This window comes from Haliotis cracherodii, unplaced genomic scaffold (genome assembly GCF_022045235.1).
Source record: "Haliotis cracherodii isolate W230 unplaced genomic scaffold, xgHalCrac1.p SCAF_11, whole genome shotgun sequence".
Taxonomy (NCBI): Eukaryota; Metazoa; Mollusca; class Gastropoda; order Lepetellida; family Haliotidae; genus Haliotis; species Haliotis cracherodii.
In genome coordinates, this window is record NW_027266266.1 from 15,995,248 (window position 1) to 16,015,917 (window position 20,670).

Consider the following 20,670-nt stretch of genomic DNA (forward strand, 5'->3'; position numbering starts at 1 on the left):
TACCAGCTGTAGAAATTAACATGTTTAGTCCACTAGTCCTTGTAATGATAATGAGTGAGTGAGTTGGGTTTAACGCCACTTTTAACAGTATTCCAGTTATATCACAGCGTGTCAGCTTAATGTGGGAGGAAAGCCCGAAGTGATGCAGGTCTCAGAAGTTTACCACTTCCGTGAAACCCACGAGCACAGGTATGGTGCTGACAAACCTAGAAACATAATCGGGGCGAACCGGGATTCGAACCCACAATCATAGGTTTCTGGGGGTGCCCAAGGGACGCAACTCTGCACAACGAATTGCGGCGCCTTAGACGACTGGGCCAACCGTGCCCCCTCAATGATAATGATAACATATAGCAAAACCCTTAAAAATGGCATATTTCTACTAGTCCTGATGATACCTTAACTGGGCAGTTTGACAAGGACAATGGGACTAGTGCCAATTTCTAACGCAGATGACCCACCCCATTTGAGTATAATAAATGCCTGGTTCCGTATTGTCAGCCGGGCTAAACAAGCCTACCTGTGTTATAAATCTTAGTGAATAAGCCTTGGCAAAGATTGGGTTCTTGTTGTTTATTATACTCGAAACCACTCACAGTGGCATGCAGTACATGTATAATAAACATAAATTACAAGGTGTTGAGTAGGAGATACAGAGGGATCAGGTCTCGCCCTAAGCCTTGCTGGGGTTTAGCAAGCTGCCCGGGGAACCACCACTACCTGCTGACTTGGCACATTGTTGTTAATGTATATATAGGGGTGACAGGATAGCCTAGTGGTTAAAGTGTGTGTTTGCTGGCCAAGAGGGCCCGATTCGATTCCCCATATGGGTACCATGTGTGAAGCCCACTTCTGGTGTCCCCTGCTGTGATATTGCAGAAATGTTGCTAAAAGCGGCGTAAATCAAGACTCCTTCACCCACACTGGTGTCCTCCGCTGTGATATTGCTGGAATATTGCTAAAACTGGCGTAAAACCATATCACTAATGTATATATACAATAAGGACTTAGCTGCCAACTGTTCCGAATTTTTCGTATTTTCCTAAATACGAAAATACGATTTATTTCTTTAGTCATACAGATAATATGCCAATCTAAACAAATATATAAATGTCAAGGACTAAAATTTTATAGGTACTGGTAAATAGAGGGTCTTTATGTGTCTTTACACTCTTACACTTGTTTATTGACTGGTTTGAAGTCTTTGGTTGCATCAGTCCAAATGAGACTCTCCACTCATTATTATTGGAAGTGGCTCAAGGCATACTGGAACTAATGGATAAGATCATCAACTGAGTTTCAGAATGGTTGTATTGTACTGGGGGCGGTGGGGTAGCCTAGTGGTTAGAGTGTTCGGTAATCACTCCAAAGACCCTGGTTCGATTCGATAAGGGGCGCTGTGATTGGCTGTGCAGAGTTGCGTCCCTTGGGCACGCCAGAAACCTATGATTGTGGGTTCGAATCCCGGTTTGCCCTGATTATGTTTCTAGGTTTGTCAGCACCATACCTGTGCTTGTGGGTTTCACCGAAGTGGTAAACGTATAAGACCTGCATCACTTCGGGCTTTCCTCCCACATTAAGCTGACACGTCGTGATATAACTGTAATACTGTTAAAAGCAGCGTTAAACCCAACTCACTCACTCACTCACTCACTCACTCACTGTAGATAATTCCTATCTTTACCTGATTTACAGCAGGGCCAGTCAATTTTATTGATTAACACAAGCTGGATTTAGTGCCTATGTATGCATCAAGCATGGCAAGGGGCATTGTTGTGAAACAATGAGGAATGATGTACGACGTGGCCCCTCGTCAGACCAGGTGAGCCAGGAGTGATCAGGTGCTGATCACACAGCTGCTTCGATTATGTGCAAGTCTTTCCTCCTTTGTCTTCCACGTGGCTGTTGTGATTAATTAGGCTCCTGGGTTTTTCATCATGCTAAGTCCTCATAATTTGTTTGTGTCGATGCTGGAGTTTAATGCTTGAGTATTGTGTTGGTAGAATAAGTGTTGTGTGGTTGGACGAGTACTGTAATGTAGATAAGTGTTTTAGAGGGATCGATACGTTGGGAACACTAACCCAGCTTTAGAAATTGGCACTAGTCCTATAGTCCTTAATTACCACACTGCCCAATAGTTAAGGTATCCTAAGGGCGGTCGGGTAGCCTAGTGGTTAAAGCGTTCGCTCGTCACGCCGAAGACCCGGGTTCGATTCCCGACATGGGTGCAATGTGTGAAGCCCATTTCTGGTGTCCCCCGCCGTGATATTGCTGGAAAATTGCTAAAAGCGGCGTAAAACCATACTCACTCACTCACTCACTCACTAAGGTATCCTAAGAACTAGAGAAATTTGCCTGTTTCAAAGGTTTTGTTATGTTATCATTGTAAGGACGATCTGACTAACACTGTTAGTTTCTATCACTGCTAGTGCTAACCCAGGGTTTAGAGAGTGTCACCCAGAGAAAATAGAGTAATGTCTGGCCTTTGTTTAGTCAGTTGTATTGTCCACCAGTGTTATTGCTTAATGCTTATTGGCATATTTTAATGTCCCCTTGGGGATTGTTGCAGCTGAACAGTTCAGCTGTGACTTCATTTCAAATTATTGAAATTCAATCTTGCCGTCCTCATGTGTGAATATCCCCAGTAAGACATCAGCACATGTCATGCGATACAGAGCTGGAGGACGGGGTGGTGGTCGGGAGGCCGAAGGCACGGGAGGGGGTTGGGGGATGGGGGATTTGTGATAACATTGTCATTACTATTGACATAACTATTGACATATTGGATAAAGGGTTGACTCTCAAGGGATGAATGCCGTTGTTAGGTGGCCTTTGGCAGAATGGAAGTAACATTGCGATATTATTGTAATAGTGTTTCTAGGGGTAAGTTATTGTAATATTGTTTCTGAGGGAAAGTTATTGTAATATTGTTTCTAGGGACAAGTTATTGTAATATTGTTTCTGAGGGCAAGTTATTGTAATATTTTTTCTAGGGGTAAGTTATTGTAATATTGTTTCTAGGGGCAAATCATTGTAATATTGTTTCTAGTGGCAAGTTTCGAGCTGGGTGAGATTGGTATTGGTACTTTGTGGTAAATATGTCAATAATCAAACGAAACTTTTATGAATTGTTTAGTTAACATCGGCCTACTTTTTTAACAGATCAATTCCCGTAAACAAATATGTCAGTAATCAAATGTAACATATTGAAATAGTCTAGTTGATGATTTTAATATATTCAACAAAGTGATTCTCATAATCATATTACTGGTAATATATGCGTAATCAAAGAAATATAATTTACAAGTTGTCTTGTTGATGACATTAAGAGAGTGATACTGGATACTGGAATTGATATGGCTTGTAGGGACATTTCTCAACTGCTTGACAGAATATTAAAAACAATCTGGCTCTAATTTTGGAAGTAAATAAATCACAACCGTGGTACAGAGGAAGGTATCCTTAACTAACCAGGGCTCCAGATATCTTGGATGGTCCATTGAGCGTTACTCAAATGTTATCATTCACGATGGGTATTGATAGTTTTCTTGTCTTCCATATACATGTGTATTTTTAACCCGTATTTGAATATTGATCCTGATAATATAATGACTCCCTAACAGATTCCTCGGCAATGTTGGACAAGTCCATTTTATAAACGGGGGAGGGGGTAAATTTGGTTATACCCAAACATTCTCATAATTTCCACGTCAATTTTCTGTGCCTTTTCTCCCAATACCGATAGTCATATCTCTCCCTCTTTTGGATGTGATCGTTTGGCCATTCTGTTTATCTATGTTGCCCAGCTCATTGTGAGCAGGATCTCACAAGACACCTCCATCTAAAAATTAATGTCCAATTTACGACGTCATCAAGTTGCAAGCGGATGTTCGAATCTCCAGAAATGACGTCATGATAGAACAATGTTTTACCATGGCATAAACCATGCTTTGTTCTCCCTTGTTTTTTGTGATTTATCACGTAACTATCTTTTATATAATAATAATAATGGCCTTTTGATGAATTTTGTTTGCAATATCTACTAATTTGAAAAAACACCTTGATCAATCAGAAATGGCGAGCAGTGTCTTAATCTCAACGACAAACAAGAGAAACTTCAAGCTTACCAATTGTAATTTAAGCCAATATTATATGAGACAGTTTATGGTTCATTCAATAGTAGGGAGTTGAGGCCTTGATTTACATTGTATTTATTCGTCAGTTTGTCAGCAATACTTGAGAGAGTATGATCAGATGATAGTAATTTACACAAACATAGGATCATTTCCACTTTCATGCAGTTGACAAGTGGATATTCTTCCTAGTTCACCATACACCACATATAATCTGGCGTTGACTTTTTTAACTGTATGACTATATATTGACAATATTTCTCAAAAGCCCCATATTTTCGAACCATAATACTGTGAGGCTGAACGAGTTATCCAAATAGTTTAATCTGACAATCAATAGGTATTTCCAGCAGTCTTACTTTTCTAAATAAAGCATACATGGCTGCTGGCCCTTGATGCCTGCCTCATCTGTCAGACATTTCTGGGCTTGCTAACTTTTTCCGGTGTTTGTAAACAAGACCCCAAGATAAACATATTCTTGCACATTCTGGAGAACATTATTATTTGACATGAAATTGAATGCCCTATTTGACAACAGTTTAAATATTACAATCTTTGTCTTGGCAGCCTTTTCTTTGAGATTTCAATTTTTCATTGTTCTTCAATTATAGTTAAACATTTTCTTAGGTCGTCTGGAGTTTCTGCCATTAAAACAGTGTCATCAGCATGTTATATTATTAAAGGTTTTTCATGCAAACTTCGGAAACTGATAAGGTAATTATTTACTCTTTGTAGTCCATTAAAAATAAAAAAACGTTTCTTGATCATTTAGGTTCAGTGCTAAAAAAAGGGGTGACACTTTGTACCCCAGTATTGCAATGGAGAAAACCCTGTTACATCGCCAGTCTGTGAAACACAAGATTTAATTTTAGGATTCACGTTAGAGGTTACATTAACAAACTTATCCTTTGATAATTGATTTTATTCCTTATCTCACCTTTAATCAAACCTATCTGGCTGGAAATTCTGTAACAGATAAAAGTAGGCTTTCGCCACAGCTGATATTCTTCTACAATTTCACAAATGAGAATGAAAGATTTCAGTTACCAGGTTACACATTATCCATCCTCAATTATCCAGGGTATTATATGGCCATTCTATCATGATAAACACCCTGGACCCAGTGATAGCTTCATGTTGAGTCCGATTCAAATGTCAGTTAGACATAGGACCTATGGCATCACTTCTGAAATGGAGGTGTGTGGCAAATGGGTCCATGACATATTAGAATGGAGGTATTGTACCGTATTTTCTTGAGTATAGTGCACACTTTTTTTCTCCAAAAAAACACAGCTGTGTAGAATGGGGTGCGCATTATGTAAGAAATAATGAGTTTTGATGTTTTTTTCCCCATGGAAAGATATTACCGTGAGCATGTAACACCGGAAATACCATGTCAACAAATCCACACTGAAGTACGCAAATTAATCATGTAATTACACTGTCTGGCTATTGATTACCTGCCATGAGTACTAAGTTGAATAACTTGGTAAGTTCTTGGGGAAAAAAACTCACTATTAGCTGGGCGACACTGCTGACTTGAAAGGTAAACAAATGCTGTTCCATTGGTGCCAATTCAGCTGATTTTTTTAGATACAGGTGGTCTTTGCAAAACTGGAAATTGTAAAATGTCAGTCTCTTTATGAGAAATTAGAAGAATACTTGTGATATGTTTGTGTGAATGCTTTCTCTTATGTTTAATTTTGTACGGCAATTTGTCATTGGGGCCATGGAGTTTCCTGTAACACTTGACCCTAATACCTGAATATGTTGAACACTTAACCTGTGAAGATCCGGGTTCAGCAACCCATGCTTGTCGTAAGAGGCGACTAACAGGATCGGGTGGCCAGGCTCGCTGAATTGGTTGTTGCATGTCATCGTATCCCAATTGTGTAGATTGATGCTCATAATGTAAGACCCGGGAATTGGTCTTCAGCAACTCATGCTTGCCATAAAAGGCGACTATGCTTGTCGTAAGAGGCGACTAACAGGATTGGGCGGTCAGGCTCGCTGACTTGGTTCGTGCAAGTCATCTTATCCCAATGGCATGGATCGATGCTCATGATGTCAGTCACTGGATTGTCTAGTCCAGACTCAATTATTTACACACCGCTGTTATATAGCTGGAATATTGCTGAGTTGGGCGTTAAACAACAAACACAAATGAACACTTGACACATTGCTGCATCAATGATTCACTTGAATCAATTTATTTTTTCAGGTTTTTGACGTAGTGTTAAATGGCGAGCACACCATCGTCAGTGAGCTGGATATATACAGTCGAGTGGGCCGGGGTGTTGCACATGATGAGATTGTTGCATTCTCTGTCAAAGGAGGCAAACTACGAGTTAACGGAGAGACGTCGCAGATTGATGGAAAGTTAACGGTTGAGTTTATCAAGGTAAGGTGTCCGAAAGAAATCAGTTGTTAGAGACGCGAACAGGATTGGATGGTCAGACTTGATGACTTGGTTGATGCATGTCATCATATCCCAATTGCCTGGATTGATGTTCATGATGTCAATCACTGGATTGTCTGGTCCAGACTCAAGTATTTTTCAGACCGCCGTCATATAGCTGGAATATTGCTGAGAGCGGCGTTATAGAACAAACAACAAACAAACAAACAAATAGTAAGCAGGTCAAAGGAAACCATTTCGTACTTTCGTATGTGATATGGATGATGATGATCGTGAAACCAGTATGCACAGTATGAGTCTTAGGGGTTCAGATGCTAAGAATACATAGTTTATAACACATATATCAGAAAGTAGGTCCTTATCATGTCAGAAGTAATATTTAAACTACTCTGCTAATGAACAAACAAAATGAAATTTTAGAATCGAAAATGAATGTTATATGTTCCACTAATGTAAGTATTCATGGAATTATGTTTTAGCTAAATCCTGGTATGTCCTTTTCAGGGAGATTATGACAACCCCAAAGTGAACGCTATCTATGTGATGAAAGGAACTTTAGATGGTGAGTGACTTTATCATTTTTGTAATATTATGTTGTCTTTGCAAGATCAAGGGGCATGTGAGACTGGACTAAGGCCATGCTATTTGAGGAGCATGTGAGACTGGACTAAGGCTATGCTATTTGAGGGGCATGTAAGACTGGACTAAGGCCATGCTATTTGAGGAGCATGCGAGACTGGACTAAGGCCATGCTATTTGAGGAGCATGTAAGACTGGACTAAGGCCATGCTATTTGAGGGGCATGTGAGACTGGACTAAGGCTATGCTATTTGAGGAGCATGTGAGACTGGACTAAGGCTATGCTATTTGAGGAGCATGTGAGACTGGACTAAGGCCATGCTATTTGAGGAGCATGTGAGACTGGACTAAGGCCATGCTATTTGAGGAGCATGTAAGACTGGACTAAGGCCATGCTATTTGAGGAGCATGTGAGACTGGACTAAGGCGGTGCTATTTGAGGAGCATGCGAGACTGGACTAAGGCCATGCTATTTGAGGAGCATGTGAGACTGGACTAAGGCCATGCTATTTGAGGAGCAATTGAGACTGGACTAAGGCTATGCTATTTGAGGAGCATGTGAGACTGGACTAAGGCGGTGCTATTTGAGGAGCATGCGAGACTGGACTAAGGCCATGCTATTTGAGGAGCATGCGAGACTGGACTAAGGCGGTGCTATTTGAGGAGCATGCGAGACTGGACTAAGGCCATGCTATTTGAGGAGCATGTGAGACTGGACTAAGGCTATGCTATTTGAGGAGCATGCGAGACTGGACTAAGGCGGTGCTATTTGAGGAGCATGTGAGACTGGACTAAGGCTATGCTATTTGAGGAGCAATTGAGACTGGACTAAGGCTATGCTATTTGAGGAGCAATTGAGACTGGACTAAGGCTATGCTATTTGAGGAGCAATTGAGACTGGACTAAGGCTATGCTATTTGAGGAGCATGTGAGACTGGACTAAGGCGGTGCTATTTGAGGAGCATGCGAGACTGGACTAAGGCCATGCTATTTGAGGAGCATGCGAGACTGGACTAAGGCGGTGCTATTTGAGGAGCATGCGAGACTGGACTAAGGCGGTGCTATTTGAGGAGCATGCGAGACTGGACTAAGGCCATGCTATTTGAGGAGCATGCGAGACTGGACTAAGGCGGTGCTATTTGAGGAGCATGCGAGACTGGACTAAGGCTATGCTATTTGAGGAGCATGTGAGACTGGACTAAGGCGGTGCTATTCTAGGGGCATGTGAGACTGGACTAAGGCAGTGCTATTCTAGGGACATGTGAGACTGGACTAAGGCAGTGCTATTCTAGGGACATGTGAGACTGGACTAAGGCAGTGCTATTCTAGGGACATGTGAGACTGGACTAAGGCCGTGCTATTCTAGGGACATGTGAGACTGGACTAAGGCCGTGCTATTCTAGGGACATGTGAGACTGGACTAAGGCCGTGCTATTCTAGGGGCATGTGAGACTGGACTAAGGTCTTGCCATTTAAGGGACATGTGAGACAGGAGTAAGACGGTGTTATTCTAGGAGCTTGTGAGACTGGACTAAGGTCTTGCTATTTGAGGGGCGTGTGAGACTGAACCTAGGCCGTGCTATTCTAGGGGCAGGTAAGACTGGACTAAGGCGGTGCCATTTAAGGGGCATGTGAGACTGGACTAAGGCGGTGCTATTCTAGGGACATGTGAGACTGGACTAAGGCAGTGCTATTCTAGGGACATGTGAGACTGGACTAAGGCCGTGCTATTCTAGGGACATGTGAGACTGGACTAAGGCCGTGTTATTCTAGGGGCATGTGAGACTGGACTAAGGCAGTGCTATTCTAGGGACATGTGAGACTGGACTAAGGCAGTGCTATTCTAGGGACATGTGAGACTGGACTAAGGCCGTGCTATTCTAGGGACATGTGAGACTGGACTAAGGCAGTGCTATTCTAGGGACATGTGAGACTGGACTAAGGCAGTGCTATTCTAGGGACATGTGAGACTGGACTAAGGCAGTGCTATTCTAGGGACATGTGAGACTGGACTAAGGCAGTGCTATTCTAGGGACATGTGAGACTGGACTAAGGCCGTGCTATTCTAGGGACATGTGAGACTGGACTAAGGCAGTGCTATTCTAGGGACATGTGAGACTGGACTAAGGCCGTGCTATTCTAGGGGCATGTGAGACTGGACTAAGGTCTTGCCATTTAAGGGACATGTGAGACAGGAGTAAGACGGTGTTATTCTAGGGGCTTGTGAGACTGGACTAAGGTCTTGCTATTTGAGGGGCGTGTGAGACTGAACCTAGGCCGTGCTATTCTAGGGGCAGGTAAGACTGGACTAAGGCCGTGCTATTCTAGGGACATGTGAGACTGGACTAAGGCAGTGCTATTCTAGGGACATGTGAGACTGGACTAAGGCAGTGCTATTCTAGGGACATGTGAGACTGGACTAAGGCCGTGCTATTCTAGGGACATGTGAGACTGGACTAAGGCAGTGCTATTCTAGGGACATGTGAGACTGGACTAAGGCCGTGCTATTCTAGGGGCATGTGAGACTGGACTAAGGTCTTGCCATTTAAGGGACATGTGAGACAGGAGTAAGACGGTGTTATTCTAGGGGCTTGTGAGACTGGACTAAGGTCTTGCTATTTGAGGGGCGTGTGAGACTGAACCTAGGCCGTGCTATTCTAGGGGCAGGTAAGACTGGACTAAAGCAGTGCTATTCTAGGGGCATGTGAGACTGGACTGAGGTCAGGCTTTTCAAGGGGCATGAGAGACTGGACTAAAGCAGTGCTATTCTAGGGACATGTGAGACTGGACTAAGGCAGTGCTATTCTAGGGACATGTGAGACTGGACTAAGGCAGTGCTATTCTAGGGACATGTGAGACTGGACTAAGGTCAGGCTTTTCAAGGGGCATGAGAGACTGGACTAAAGCAGTGCTATTCTAGGGACATGTGAGACTGGACTAAGGCAGTGCTATTCTAGGGACATGTGAGACTGGACTAAGGCAGTGCTATTCTAGGGACATGTGAGACTGGACTAAGGTCAGGCTTTTCAAGGGGCATGAGAGACTGGACTAAAGCAGTGCTATTCTAGGGACATGTGAGACTGGACTAAGGCAGTGCTATTCTAGGGACATGTGAGACTGGACTAAGGCAGTGCTATTCTAGGGGCATGTGAGACTGGACTAAGGCAGTGCTATTCTAGGGACATGTGAGACTGGACTAAGGCAGTGCTATTCTAGGGGCATGTGAGACTGGACTAAGGTCATACTATTCAAGGGGCGTGTGAGACTGAACCTAGGCCGTGCTATTCACAGTACAGAGTTGCCCCATGCATGTTTGCACTTGTTAATTCCTGGAAAGCTCCAAGGCCATGCTTGTTGGTCACATGGTACGCTATGTCATACATGGGGATTTCAGGTAAAATTGGCCCCTAGTACCCTTTGCTTGTCTTAAGAGGTGACATATATGCAGTTACATGTGATACTTGATTGAATTCATTGATGGCATGTCACTGTATGTTTATGCATGTCACTATATAAATGCAATAATCATGCACTAATAATAATAACAACAACAACGCAATGTTAAGCCCAATTTCACCACCTCTGGTTAACATCTACTTGACATTTAGGCTTCTCTGCTACATCTGCACTTGTCATGCGGACAAGAAGTGATAGAACTGAAGTGCAAGACAAATCTATGTTAAACACAACTCTAACTTGTTCATTGTCAACACTTCAATGATACATATGCACCACATTCCTCGTGATCACACACGAATACATATGGACGAAAAGCAGTGTAGAAGAGATGCATGTCCATTTTAAGTTGATCAAAAGCCCTACTTCATTCATGAGAGTCGCCTCTCTAATGGTGTGGTCTAATGGTAGAGCGTCCGCCCGGAGAGTGGAAGGTCTGGTGTTCCATCCCTGGCCGCTTCATACCAAAAGACGTTAACAGATAGTACATGTTACCCTGCCTGGCGCTCGGCTGTATTAAAGGGGCTAAAAACAACGATTGGTTGGCTCGGAGTCAGTATACTGTGTCTGAGTGGGGTATGCATGTTAAACTTCGGCATGGTATCTCAATGGTCTAGCTCTATCAAATCCAGACTGGTACAAGCAGCCACACACGTGCAGGTCGCTATATAAGTGCAATAATCTTGGCTGCGACATTGAACCCATTTCACCTGACTCCATGCATGAATATTGTGAGATCCTAACATTGTCCTATAATGTTGTGGAGTAGATCGATGCAAGGATGTAGCATGTTGCCCATGTTGTCGTTTGTGTGATGTAATCTCAGTCTTCATTGGTCTCGGCACTCACTGGTTTCCATAGCAGGAACCATGCTCTGGCTTGATTCATTAGTTTGATGATGGCTTGATAATCAGACTCATGAAGATCCGGGTTAGAATAGGTCTTCAGCAACCCATGCTTGCCGTAAAAGGTGACTATGCTTGTCGCAAGAGGCAATGAACGGGATCGGGTGGTCAGGCTCGTTGACTTGGTTGATACATGTAATTGTATCCGAATTGCATGGATCGATGCTCATGTCAATCACTGGATTGTCTGGTCCATATTCAATTATTTACAGACCGCTGTCATATAGCTTGAATATTGCTGAGTGCGGCATTAAACAACAAACAAGCAAACAAACAAACACACTATGAACAAGTAGTCTTTCAATGAGCATATGTACATATTAACTCTACTGTGCATTATTTCACCAGAAGTACCAAAGTTACCTGCCCTTCCTGGTGACTCTTCAAGGGAAGAGGTAGAGGAGGAAGAAGAGGAGGAAGTGGTGCCAGGAAAAACCCCAAAGTCTCGTCGCCCTTCAGGACCAAAAGTCAAAGACCCGTATGCAGCAGACGACACCAGCACTATGTTATTACCAGTCTTTGTAGCGATAGGAGCCTTCATTCCACTGCTATTTTGTTTATGTAAATTGTAGAAATAAATGTTGGTCTTTTGTAATCAAGGCAAGACTGAGTTGTGCATACTGCCAGAAAACTCCAGTCCCTGGCCAGATCTGCAAGAAGAACCCCCATCTTAGAAGTGAATCGTCATGTCCAAATTCAAATTTTTTCAAGCAACAGTTCTTGAGCTAATTTCGATTTTTCTTAAACTGGTTTCCAAATTAAGTTCTTTATTACAAGTAACAGCACCTCATAAACTTAAGCAAGACGAATATTGTCAATTGATTTACCGTTTCCATGGTTACTAGAGAGATGGCTGGTTTGATTTTGATGAAGTCATTTTTGCCAATCACTTATTGGATTGTACTCTCATATCATGATGACTGATAAGCACAAATTCAAAATTTTGTAAGGACCTTATTTTGTATTTTAGTCTGTTCCAGATTTGACCAGGGACCGAGTCTAAATGTGTCCACCAGTGCATATATATGTCATCAGGGATTATGTTATTGTCAGTGGATTTATTTATGGTTGATCATGTCTGAGTTCTTTATGAAAGAACATGTTGCTCAGTGCTTCTAATACCAATCTAGAATTTATTCCATTAAGTTAATGGTGTAGGACAGATACAGTCAGTTTCACAAGGATATCCTTGGGTCAGTGAGTACATCCAGGAATAGACTTAGAACTAACGTTGTAGCTTGGGACTAATGTGACATAGTCTAGGTGTCCTGAACTTAGAAGATGTGTCACAGTATTCTGATAGCTAGTAGTCTAGTGCAGAGGTATGCAAAAGGCTAGTCGACTAGTGTCAAGGTATATTGCATGCTTGTCAGCTTGTGTCAAGGTATCCTGAAGGCTAGTGGACTAGTTTGAAGGTAGCCTGGAGGCTAGTGGACTAGTTTGAAGGTAGCCTGGAGGCTAGTAGACTAATGTAAAGGTAGCCTGGAGGCTAGTAGACTCTTGTCTCTCGATATCTTGAAGGCTAGTCGGCTAGTGTCAAAGTATCCTCAAGGATAGTGGACTAGTGTCAAGGTTTCCTGGAGGCTAGTCGGCTAGTGTCCAGGTATCCTGAAGACTAGTAGACTGGTGCCTCAATATCTTGAATGCTAGTCGACTAATGGAGATATCCTGAAGGCTAGTAGACTAGTGTCAAGGTTTCCTGGAGGCTAGTAGACTAGTGTCTCGATATCTTGAAGGCTAGTCGGCTATAGTCCAGGTTTCCTGGAGGCTAGTCGGCTAGTGTCCAGGTATCTTGAAGGTTAGTAGACTAGTGTCTCGATATCTTGAAGGCTTGTCAACTAGTGTAGATATTAAGTGCAGAGGTATGCTGAAGTCTAGTAGACTATGTAGTTGCACACTGACTAGTGTCCTGATGCTAATAGACTAGTGTGAAGATATCTTGAAGGCTAGTAGACTAGTTATAGGGTACCCTGAGGCCGAATATTCTCCTGTCGTGGTATCGTGTGGAATATCACTTGAAACAAGTAATCTGCTCCACCTCAATTCCTTCTCTGAAATGTATGTGCAGTAGATATGACTCTTCTTCATACAGGGGCGGTCGGGTAGCCAAGTGGTTAAAGCTCGTCACGCTGAAGACTCGGGTGCAATTCCTGACATGGGTACAATGTGTGAAGCCCATTTCTGGTGTCCCCCCTCCCTGATATTGCTAGAATATTGCTAAAAGTGGCATAAAACCCTACTCACTCACTCTTCTTCATATAATCTAAACCCTTTCTTCACTTCCACAGTTGAGACATGAATTAAGTTTATTCAACAAAAGGCCCTGAGGCAAGTCTATGCAAGCAGATGCTCACCTACTTGGCTAGAACTGTCTCAGAATGACTGTCCACCAGAATGATACGTCTTTAGCTGATATAGCTGGAATATTGCTAAAAGTGTTGTGAAACCCAACTCACTCACTCACACATTCAAGTTAGGGAGAAAGGATAAAACGATGCACAGAATCTCTGATGCACAGTGATATGTGACCTTCGATACGATACACGATATGTATGTACGTGTATCGCTATGCATGACAATACAAAATAACTTTAAAAAAAATAAATAGGGATATACTTGGGCTTGAAAAGCCGCCCGCATCCTACAAATCAGCTGTTCGGTATAATTTTACCTTCACTTTTTGTTTTTGTCCAGAATGCTGGACAAGAAAAAACAGGCTGTCACCATTTTTCATTCATCTAAAGTACACAAGTATTTCTGTTGATGGATTTGTGTTGTAATTCTGGCGTAATGGGATATACGTATCATATCAGACCCTGTGTATTGAGATATGCATTGTGGCATGCCATACTGTTGCAGCCTTTTGGGAGAAAGCGTGTAAAGGTGTACAATGCTCAAATTAAGCAAGCAAGTGAGTGAGTGAGTTGTGTTTAACGCCGCTTTTAACAGTATTCCAGTTATATCGCGGCGTATCAGATAAATGTGGGAGGAAAACCCAAGTGATGCAGGTCTCAGACGTTTACCACTTTGGTGAAACCCACGGGCACGGGTATGGTGCTGACAAACCTAGAAACATAATCAGGGCGAACTGGGACTCGAACCCACAATCATAGGTTTCTGGCGTGCCCAAGGGACGCAACTGTGCACAGCGAATCGCACCCGTGGGCCACCCGTGCCTCCTCAAATTACCCGGTAAGCAAGAAAGTCAGAGTGTCCGGTTTTGAGAGTTAAGGATTTGGGGGCTCCGTAGATTCAAACACTATGGAGTGGCCCAGTCATCTAAGGCACTGCAATTCTCTGTGCCCTTTGGGCACACCAGAAACCTATGATCGATGGTTCGAATCTCGGTTGAGCCTGATTATGTTTCCAGGTTTGTCAGCACCATACCCGTGCTCGTGGGCTTTCCTCCTCTCATCACATCATGATATAACTTGAATACTGTTCAAACTGGCGTTAAACCCAACTTACACACTCAATCACTCTTACTTACATTATATATTTATGGAATTGATGGCTTTTATAAGCAATATGTGCTTTGGGACTTTTTTTGAAAGGAAAGTTTAATCAAATTAGAAAATTAAAAGAAAGTTGCGTGTTGCTCTGATTCAGATGTTCGCTTTGTGACATGTGTTTGGTTCATAGAGAAAAGACTGGGGACATGTAGAAGACTGAATATATGGGTTGTGGGTCTATGTTCTGGCATCTGGGGAAGTAGACAGCGTGTAAGTGGTGAAATAATATTACATGTGCGGGGAGAATGTGGTATATTTCGCCTTGCATACTTATGTCTCTTTTGAACTCCAGTGGCTGTGTTGCATGCCATGAACTATTTGAATTTGTATAGTTATCTGAACTGTAAAGTAAGGCCAGAGTGTATTTTTGTTTTTGTTTATTTATGTTTGGCCCAAAAATTCAGGTCGGTAGTACGAGAAGGAAAAAATATATATTTTTTTAGGGGTCCTTAAAATACATGTTTTGTTTTATTCAAAATGTGAATCGTTATGGACAAAATGTGAGGGCAGGAGTTTTTAAGATAAATTGTGAAGAGGTTTTAATTGTGGTATTTTAAGTAATTTATTGGAGTCAGAGGATCGTAATCCAAGTTTGTAAAAAACTATGGACGGACGTTGTTAACAATTGTATTCCATTGTGCCCCGATAACTGAATTGGCCATGATTATGATCCTTGGTTGTCATTGCCATAGTTTTCACCAGAGCAGTACATGTCTCTTGCTATTAGTACTCTCACTAAAATCAGATCTTTTACACAATGAGACAAATATGTGCCTAATGTGCTATCCCGTACCTCTCAACCCTGTCAAGCACTTGCTTGTCACTCTGAAAGTTCAGGTTCGATTCCTCGCATGGGTATATTTTGTGAAGCCTGTTTCAGGTGTCCGCCATTATATTGGTGGAATGTTGCTTAATGCCGCAAAAAACTATATTCATTCACTGTATCTGTAATATATTATTAAGGGGAAAGTTCAGCCTGGAATTGGTTGGTTCAAATGAAATCATGTGATTTCACTGTATATTGTTTTGTTGTTTGACATGACTTCAAAACGGTGCACATTTGAGCAGCAAGGATGACTACTGTTCCCAATGTTATTAGTGCACAACCATAAATTCACAGCTCATCGATATGCAAGCTGTGAATTTTAACCAACTATCGTAAAATCGATTAAAACCACTGGAATTTGTGACAGCTGTTTGATGTTTGACAAACGTCGATATGGTTTCATATATATATCTGTTTTACTCAACATCTGGTTGCATTGCTGCCAGCTGACCCACATTTTTCGTAATACTTCCAATTTGCAACTAAATATTTGACTACAATTTCTTCCTTAATTCATACAAATAATATGCCTGTCTAACAGATAAATCACGACTTAAGTTTCATATTGATAACTTTATATGGATGAAGATTTGCACTTCACTGTTCTGGGTTGTGTCCCTTTGCAGTGCCATAATCCGCTGCTCATGTGTTTTTTCAATCAAGATTTGCCAAATACACACACCCGTGACAGTTCTGCAGTTAATAAATGATTATCAAACTCCTGTCATACAGTTTACGTAAATGTCAACGGGAATATTGACACATCGTCTGTTCAGATTGTTTGAGAAAATCAAAAACTGTTGTGCAAGGAATTAAAAGTGCTAAAACAGCTTGTCAAAACCAACATCTGTACATCCCGAGATATCACTCCATAGATATCACTAAAACTTAAAGCTGTTATGGAATTATTGCTTGTGTTGTTACAGGTCTTCACAATGGTACATCCGACTTAATGAAGGAACAATTGCTAGTATGTACCAAAGATACAAATTAGTGCCTGATGTTTTGAACATTGTGTATTTTTTATGTTATGTGTGGTGTCATCAACCATTTTTGTCAATTCAGAGTCATATCAGTACTTATCCCTCGTATATAAACCAATGACGTATAAAGATACTGTAAATCTTGAAATTTTCGCGAGTGTGAATTAAATGCAAAAAATATGAGTGGTCTTTGCTGGCATTAATTAACTTTGTCTCCAAAATGACTGTCAACAATAAGACGGCCTCACTGTACACCCGTGAAGATTCTGGGGTAGAATAGGTTTGATGATGGCTTGATAATCAGACCCATGAAGATCCGGGTTAGAATAGGTCTTGAGCAACCCATGCTTGCAGTAAGAGGTGACTCTGCTTGTCGTAAAAGGCAACTAAGGGGATCGGGTGGTCAGTTTTACTGACTTGGTTGATGCATGTCATCGATCCCAATTGTGTGGATTGATGCTCATGATATTAATCACTGGATTGTCTGGTCCAGACTCGATTATTTACAGACCGCTGTCATATAGCTGGAATATTGCTGAGTGCGGCGTTAAACAACAAACAAAACAAACAAACTTTGGATAGCAGAAATACCAACTTGAATATGAACACAAATACAGTTTATTAAGCAGCAGTTGTAACAAGTATATAACAATGTCATTCAAAGAATAGTTATTACACAATGGGCATCCCGTGTGTTACCACTGCTGGGGTCAGGAGTTCTACTCACTCGTGTCAAGCTTGACACCTCCTCCGCATACCAATCAGTGAACTGTTGGTTCAGTTTTTTTATTGCTTTTGAACTTTCTTAATGCGAGTTAACAGTGTAAACATATAAACTGTGTGTTGTTTTCAGGCAAACACTGTTTATTGTTTTTAAGGAAGTGGTCTACTCAGTGCTAATAAGAGCAGCCATTTGCTGTTTGATTTGATTAAGGTAAAGTATGCATCATTCCACTGGGGATGGGGTGGAGGGAGTCTCATTTTTGTCTTGGGGTCAGCAGTCGTATTAATTTGGAGATGCATTAATTTCCAGATTTACAGTATATACGTCTTTGTATAAACAGAAACATGTTGCGTGTGGAGGAATTGTAAACGTGTCAATCGTTATTCCATTTTGTTGAAGTTTTAGGATGATCTTTTCAGACATAATTTCTATTTCAACATGATCTATAATGAAGAGATGTTGAAAAGTATTCATGACATTTTGATGATTCTATATTTGATGTCACAACCCAACATGTTCGTTTTGTTATGTCATATGGTTGCAACATTTGTGGTTATGTGACTGGTATGAAAGCTGACAGGATAACTAGTTGCTTATAGGGTCCCTAGAAATTCACTGACACACAGCAAAATTAATTACCGTATTTGACGTAATAAGCGCTCAAAATTAAGAACAGGGGGCTCTTATTAGAATATAATTTTGGTTAAAAATACAGAGTTGAAAGATAAATTTCGTGCTTTATGCTGACAGCCTGAAATGTTTATGTACGAAAGATATATTTTTCCAGAATTTAATTGCCCATAATTAAGGATACATATAGATATAACACACGAGTGCGTATTATATGCGAAAAAATAAGTCTTGTGTACAGTGATCAATTGGAAGGGTGCTAATTGAGATTGTTCACAAGCCAATATATCAGCAAATATCGCCGTAGGCGCTTATTACGTCGAATACGGTACATGACTTGCTGTGTATGTAAAGCCAGGGAAGTCATGCTTGCTGAAGCGAAGATATTTTTGTAAAGTATTCTGCACTATTACTTCGACTTCCTGTGTGGTTCCACACGTCCCAGTAGTGAAACCTACATGTAGGCCCTTGTAATCAAATGCACTAGAAATCACTGTGTAGAGTTGGTCTCCCTTAGTTGCACCAGGATCCACTGAGCAACATTTGCACAAAGCAACATTAGCACTAACCATCGTATGTCAAATCTTTTCCTTAGTGTTCTGGTCACAGAATCCCCATGCCTGCTCATGGAGTCTAGACACAAGAAGATGAAGAACAATCCATCATTAACATGAGACATGCATGCTATTGATAAATATCCAGGTGATTTTTGAGGTACTTAATCTCATTCAGTGATGCTAGTCCTACACGTGAAAGCTGCTGCCTATCTTCTAGAACCACCTGTAAGCATGTGTGTGGTGTACAAGGGATAGGAAGAGCTGAGTAGAAGCCTCTAGATGATGAGCATTGTCACGATAGGAAACCTGCAATACACAGTCTTGCTGTTTCTTATTGTGTCTGGGTCATGAAACTCTACTTAGTTGCTTAATAAGGAAATAATACATTTTATTCAGAAATGAGAAGGATTGAAATACCGTATTTCCTCCATTAGACACCCGGACATCTATTAATTTTGTGCAGTCCATTGAACCGGCATCTTTACTGCTTAATGAGAGCTCAGTGGCAACTCACTATCTAACCGAATCACAGGTTCTGCAGTCAATCAAAGGGTACGTGTACGTGGAAATGATGAAAGTGAAGATAGTAATTACTTCATGTCATAAGTTAATGTGAAAGGGATAATTAATTTCATCAAATGAACCACATCTCATAGAGTGATGGCTTATATTTTTTGGACAGAGCGTATAACCCAGCATCAGTGGCTGGTGTGTATTTGAGGCCGGCATCTAACAGAGGAAATACGGTACTAACGTTTACCTGCTGTCATGGTTGTACTGTTTTCTCTTCTGTTCACTGAATGTCCTTGATATGTGGGGAACATGGTTTAACTCAAATATTGGCTGTGTGATTTACTATGCTTGAAGTCCGTTTAATGGCATAATAAATGTGAACACTTTAATTCATAATACAAGGTGGAAAAAGACTAGTACCAATCTTGACATGACATCACTCCTCAATCACACAATGCCTGCTGAACTGTGTGTTGAATGTGAGCCTCATCATCATCATCATCACCATATATGGTGGCGTATAACGACTTGATTCAATAAGTATCCTGAAGAAAACATGTGAGGGATCAGGACTATTTTGGGGGACATTTTGTGCTCAGTCTTCACTACAACAGGGGCGGTCGGGTAGCCTAGTGGTTAAAGCGTTCGCTCGTCACGCCGAAGACCCGGGTTCGATTCCCGACATGGGTACACTGCGTGAAGCCCATTTCTGGTGTCCCCCGCCGTGATATTGCTGAAATATTGCTAAAAGCGGCGTTAAACCATACTCACTCACTTACTACAACAAAATAGCCCCAAAAATATTCATGGTCCCTAACTTGTTTTGTTCAGTATATTGTGATGACATCTTATGAATGATTACCTGGGGGTGGCTTATTTGGAAAATTGTTTTAGATGATGCAGTGGGACATCTTTCGTCATGATGTCACCAAGTGTTGGTATGTGGTGATTGAAATGCATGATGTATTTAATATATTCATTCATGCTAGATATTTTTAACACATTTGTATTGTACATGTAAAACTCTTTTATGCATTCCTTTTTCTGTTTTCACTGTTTTGTGCTGCACTTGTGGACATTGTATGGGTTTACTTCTCACTGTGTCATTACTGTACAATAGAGGTGTAAAAGTTGTATATTTGGGTGTGAAGTTGGGGTTGTGCCACACTGGTTTGATTTTATGGTTTGCAGATTTTCGGCCAACACATTAGTCAAAGTGAATACAAGAATACTTTTGTGTATGTGACAAATTATGGTTGACAGAGAACTGACGAAAAGGTTCTAAATCTCAAAGGGGAACGGGTGGCCCAGTCATCAGTTTCTCAGTGCAGAGTTGGGGCGGTCAGGTCGCCTACTGGTTAAAACGTTTGCCTGTCACCCCGAAGACCTGGGTTCGAATCCCGACATGGGTACAATGTGTGAAGCCCATTTCT

At 41.5% G+C, this 20,670-nt stretch overlaps 1 protein-coding gene across 1 annotated transcript in view; it reads left to right on the forward strand.

Moving 5' to 3' along the window:
• LOC139456264 (malectin-B-like) overlaps window positions 1-18,478 on the forward strand; it is a 29,125-nt gene extending 10,647 nt beyond the window's left edge. Inside the window, exons 2-5 of the mRNA XM_071237884.1 lie at window positions 6,355-6,534; window positions 7,057-7,114; window positions 11,841-17,093; window positions 17,144-18,478. Coding sequence (XP_071093985.1) covers window positions 6,355-6,534; window positions 7,057-7,114; window positions 11,841-12,064 — 462 coding nt within the window. The 3' untranslated portion in view covers window positions 12,065-17,093; window positions 17,144-18,478. The remainder of the gene's footprint in view (window positions 1-6,354; window positions 6,535-7,056; window positions 7,115-11,840; window positions 17,094-17,143) is intronic.
• The last annotated feature ends 2,192 nt before the right edge of the window (window positions 18,479-20,670 follow it).